A 5186-nucleotide genomic window follows, 5' to 3' on the forward strand; every position below is an offset into this window, starting at 1 on the left:
CTCACACATTGCCTGCAGAGTCGTGAAATCTCTCCTTTAGCTGCAATACATTAAAAATAACATAAGGGGTGGGGATCGGACTGAGACACGCTGCAAGGAGAAGTGTGTTTGCTGGTGTCTCTCTCAAATGTGCTGGTTTGGGAGCATCCCTAGCAGCCTGGTTGCAACGCTCTGAAGAGCTGCAAGCTGTGTTGGTTCCCAGAAGTGAAAGGGATACAAAGGACTGAATGAAGGAGTTTATCTGCCAAAAAAAGGACATGAAAGAGAAAGCAAAATCAGGTAGTGGAAAGTTAAAAGAAGCTCAGAGTGCTTGGAGAAAGGCAGGATGGGGCAGTGGTTTTAAAATATGCCAATCTATTTAATGGTGCTTTGGCTTTAATGGCTGCGATGAGTTCTGACGTGGTGCGTGACATGTTTTGCTGTGTAGCAGCAGAACCTCTCTCCCAGCTGGAGTGCCATGCTATGCGTTTTCTGATAGGGCACATAGGTAAAATTCCAAGTACCATCCCTTAGACTCAGTATTTTGCTGTGGTTGAACCAGGGCATCGCATACCAAAAGGAGCAGGTCTCCTGCACTCCCATCGATAGCATTCAAAAGCGCTGAGCAGTGTGGTCGAGTCTCTGGCCCATGGTACTGCAAGCAGCCCCCACCGCTCACCACTGCTTTCCTGGAGATGGAGAACAAAATCTTCTTTCTAAGAATAAGTCTGCGTAAACACGTGTAGACAAATCTCCATTAAAAGCAGAAGGGAAGCGTGAAAAAGAAAGACTTGTAAGAAGAGATGTTGAAGAGAGGGAAAATTGATTTATGTATTTGCCTTCTGGTTCTCAAAAGCATCAAAAAATACAAGAAATTGGGGGGGGGGGAGGGGGGAAGCATTTGGAAATTGTACTGGGACTCCCTGAACAGGGGTTACTGGAATTAGTACCTGAGTACAAACTCTGTTTCCTGAAAACTTTATCAAAACTTTTTCTTTCTCTTGCTTTCTTTCCTAGGGAACACGGAAGGGAAGAATTAAATGCTTACCTCATCCAGCATCTTCTTTATAACTCTTCCAACTCTGAAGAGGGAGATGCTTTTGAAATGCCTCTAAAGTTTATATAGAGACACGCTGTCATGGTTTAACCCCGGCCGCCAACTCAGCCCCACGCAGATGCTTGTGCACTCCCCCCCAGTGGGATGGAGGAGAGAATCAGAAGAGTAAAAGCAAGAAAACTCGTGGGTTGAGATAAAGACAGTTTTATAGGTAAAGCAAAAGCTGCATATGCAAGCAAAGCAAACCAAGGAATTCATTCACCGCTTCCCACCGGCAGGCGGGTGCTCAGCCATCCCCAGGACAGCAGGGCTCCATCACACATAATGGTGACTTGGGAAGACAAACACCATCGCTCCCAATGTCCCCCCACTTCCTTTTTCCCCCAGCTCATATACTGAGCATGACGTTATACGGTCTGGAATAGCCCTTTGGTCAGTTGGGGTCAGCGGTCCTGGCTCTGCCCCTTTCCCAGCTTCCTGTGCCCCTGGCAGAGCTGAGAGCTGAGTAGTCCTTGGCCAGTCTGAGCACTACCCAGCACCAACCAAAACATCAGTGAGTTATCAACCACCTTCTTGTACTAAATCCAAAACACAGCACTATGCAAGCCACTATGAAGAAAATTAACTCTATCCCAGCTGAAACCAGGGCAGTATCCACCCCTTATTCCATACCATTGACGTCATGCTCAGGTCTCATACTATCCAAAACATCCTCATTAACCACAACCCCACTTCCCATCCTCCATCCTTTGATATATTACACAGATATCATTCCCTTAGTCCATGGACTGCCCTTGTAAAGCATCCATAAAATGTCCAGGAGTGTCCACAAAATGTCCATTGATATCATTTAGACCATAACCTTGGGGTCCATCTCTTATACTGGTCACTCAGGACAGGAGAGGTGCTGTGTTGCATGGAGTTATTGGGCACCAAAGCCAGCTCAGGTCAGGTCACCGCTGCTCTTGCACTGCTTCTTGTAAGGCTTGTCCTCCATTGGTTCAGGTGGTTCTTGCTCTAGTAATTCCTATAACATGCAACTCAAATCATGGGTTACAACAATTTAAAGGTATATCCATTATAATCTCCACCCCTGGTCCCTTTGGGCCAGCTTATAGGGTTTAACATTGCAATGAACTCCTCCCGTTGCTCCTAGCCTGGCTAGCAACAAGGGGCTCCTGCTATAGTAATTACCATACATGCAACTCAAATCCCAAGCTACAGCAATTTAAAGGCAGTTCCATTACAATCTCCACCCCTGGGCTCTTTGGAACAGACTACAGGGTTTAACATTGCGATGAACTCCTCCTCTTGCCCCTGCTCCGGCTTGGACTTACCCACAGCCTGCAATCCCATAAGGCTATACCCACTCCGTGTGGAGCCTTATCCATAAGCCACAGTCTCTCCAGGGCTATACCTGCTGTGGCATGGACTTATCCACAGCTGCAGTCGCTTCAAGGTGTGCCAGTTCCAGCGTGGCCTTCTCCATGGGTCTCAATGCCTTCAGAGATGGACCTGCTCCAGCATGGCCTTACCCACAGCCACAATCCCTTCAGAAATGAACTTGCTCCAACATGGCCTTACCCACGGCTGCCGTGCATACCCTGCTCTGTCATGAGCTTATCTATGGCCACACACTCTGAGGTGCTCCAGCATGGCCTCATGCACAGCTACTGATGCTCCAGGGTGTACCTGCTGCAGCATGGACTCATCCACAGCCACAGATGCTTCAAGGTGCACCTTCTCCAGCGTGCACTTATCCTTGGGCCACAATCCTTTTCAAGGTATACCTGCTGTGGCACAGACACTTCGAGATGTACCTGCTCTGGTGTGGACTTATTCACAGCCACACCACCGCTTCGGGGTGTCCTGCTCCCACACGGCCTCATCCCCAAGTCACAGTTCCTTCAACTTGAGTTCACACCGGAGTTCCAGCCTGTCCAGGACCACGGCACAGAAGCAGCAACGATGCCCTGGCCATCGGCCAGCCCAGGCGCATCGCAATGGTGGTTATCAAAATGTCCCAGGCCCAGCAGAGCAGGATGATAAGCAGCACAGCAAGCAGCGAAAGCAAAAAAGCAGCCACTAACGAGCACTGAAATCTAACGTAGAATAAGGTGAGCAAACCCCATGGCACGCACAGGACCCTGCCAATTAATAGCTAAACAGCAGTAACAGCTATAAATTAGATCTAGCACATTCCAATCAAACCTGTCATTATCTCAAACCCTTCGAGCCCCACATTGGGCACCAAAAAGGACTGCAGTGGTTTAACCCCGGCTGGCAACTCAGAACCACACAGCCACTAGGAAGAAAATTAACTCTATCCCAGCCAAAACCAGGACACACATCCTTTCTCTCCATGGAGGAAAACAAATACAAATCAGTTGATACCGTGAAGTCAGTGTACAAAACTGAACATTGCCCCCGAGTCCTATGTAAAAAAAAAAAAAAAAATCCATCTAGCTGAAAAAAACTGTGGGAAGTTTTAGTGCAGCCATGTAATGCCTGTTTTAATGTGGGTTTCCATCATTTTATTTAAAATGGTTTAATTTGCAGCTTTAGCCCAGTACCTGCCCCTAGCACAAGGTTTAATTTTATGCATCAGCTTTAGCCAACTGAAAATAAATAGGCTCAGACACAGGACATCGCTTGCAGAATTGTCAGGCTTTGCTGCTGTTTGAGCTGTTCCCATTTCCTACCTGATCACAGATTAGGCCTTTGCTTTAGCTCACACTCAAAACTTTAAAATGCCCCAACAAATTCTCAGTAGAAAAACTATTAATTTTTATTTTTATTACCAGGCTATTACTTACTATTCAGCCCATAGTGGATTGACTTAAGATAGCACCCCAGAAGGCAGCTCATTCAGGCAGCAGAGAGAACCCCCCCACCTCATCCTTCCTTCTAACACCTCACCCCAGCTTTTATTTTTTTTTTTTAAATATACAGCCATTGCTCCAAGTCTCAGCTACACCCACATTCATTCTTCCCTTTCATCACCCAACTGTCAGATGTTGAACAACTTCCTACCACCGTTCAACAGCCATGTTTGCATTTTGCCTCTGTATTAGTTGGTTAAAATTTCTCCCTTTTTTTCCAAAGGGAGCTTGTTCTTGTGTACATTCAATAGCCCAGTGAAAACCACCACAAAGCTACCAGCAGACTCCAGTCTTATTTTTACCATTATAAGACTTCCACGTGAAATTTTATAGCCCCATCTCAAAAGATTCTTTGTCCACCTATTAGTCCTCCAAGCATATCAGCCAGAAACAGAAACCAGTATCCCATATCCCGTCCCACAGGCACGACAGACGAGTGTGATGCACCACTTTATCAACCTTTTAAGTGCATTAGTGACACATGACACGTACAAGGAATCTGTGTAAGCATTTCTGTAACTTTATTGACTAGCTTTATTGCACATACTTATTGAAGCCTCCCATTGTTTCACCCACCCAAGGTTTCCATATTTATTTTAAATGCAAGTTAAAGATAACGTTCATTCCCATGACTTATTTTTTTTCCCCCCATTTTAAATTTTAAGGTTCTGAATCACCCAAGAAAGACATAACCCCTGAATTCATACGTGTAGACCATGCGGCATTCAGGGAGCAAGCCAGTGGGTGCTCTGCAAGCATACTGATACTCTGCACAGAGAGAAACATCATAGATCATTAACTTTAAACCTCAGTGGTCACTGAATTAAATATGTGAGACTGCAATTTTAGCTCAGTCAATCATCGCTTATTCTCTTGACCTGATGAGAAAGCTAGGCTGCCTAAAAAAAAAATCAAGCCTTCTTCTTCACTTCACTCTCTTCCTTTCCTGCTGCTTCTTTCTCTTTCTTCTCTTCCTCACCAGTTTCCTCCTCAGCAGTTTCCTGAGACTCCTCCCCTTCTTCGGCTGCTGTTTCTTCCCCTTCTCCTTCCTCTTCCTCACCCTCTTTGGCTTCTTCAGATTCTTCCTTAGCACCTTTGAAAAACAGAAAGTAGTATTTCACATCTAAGTACCACTCCCAATGCCAATTTAGCAGGAGCCAGCCTACCTGCACTCTTCACCCCCACACATTTGGATGGCAGCCAGCTGAACATGATGGAGCTGGCAACTGATTTTGCCTGAAAGCAGGGACAGAACCACCAAACTGCAG

General features: G+C 46.0%; 1 protein-coding gene across 1 annotated transcript in view; it reads right to left on the bottom strand.

The window, feature by feature from the left end:
- Positions 1 to 4430: 4430 nt before the first annotated feature.
- The window catches only part of NEFL (neurofilament light), a 3085-nt gene continuing 2329 nt past the window's right edge, over positions 4431 to 5186 (bottom strand). Inside the window, exon 3 of the mRNA XM_035891393.1 lies at positions 4431 to 5011. Within this exon, the coding sequence (XP_035747286.1) occupies positions 4830 to 5011 (182 nt within the window). The 3' untranslated portion in view covers positions 4431 to 4829. The remainder of the gene's footprint in view (positions 5012 to 5186) is intronic.

This window comes from Egretta garzetta, unplaced genomic scaffold (assembly GCF_000687185.1).
Source record: "Egretta garzetta isolate BGI_Z169 unplaced genomic scaffold, ASM68718v1 scaffold233, whole genome shotgun sequence".
NCBI classification, from domain to species: Eukaryota; Metazoa; Chordata; class Aves; order Pelecaniformes; family Ardeidae; genus Egretta; species Egretta garzetta.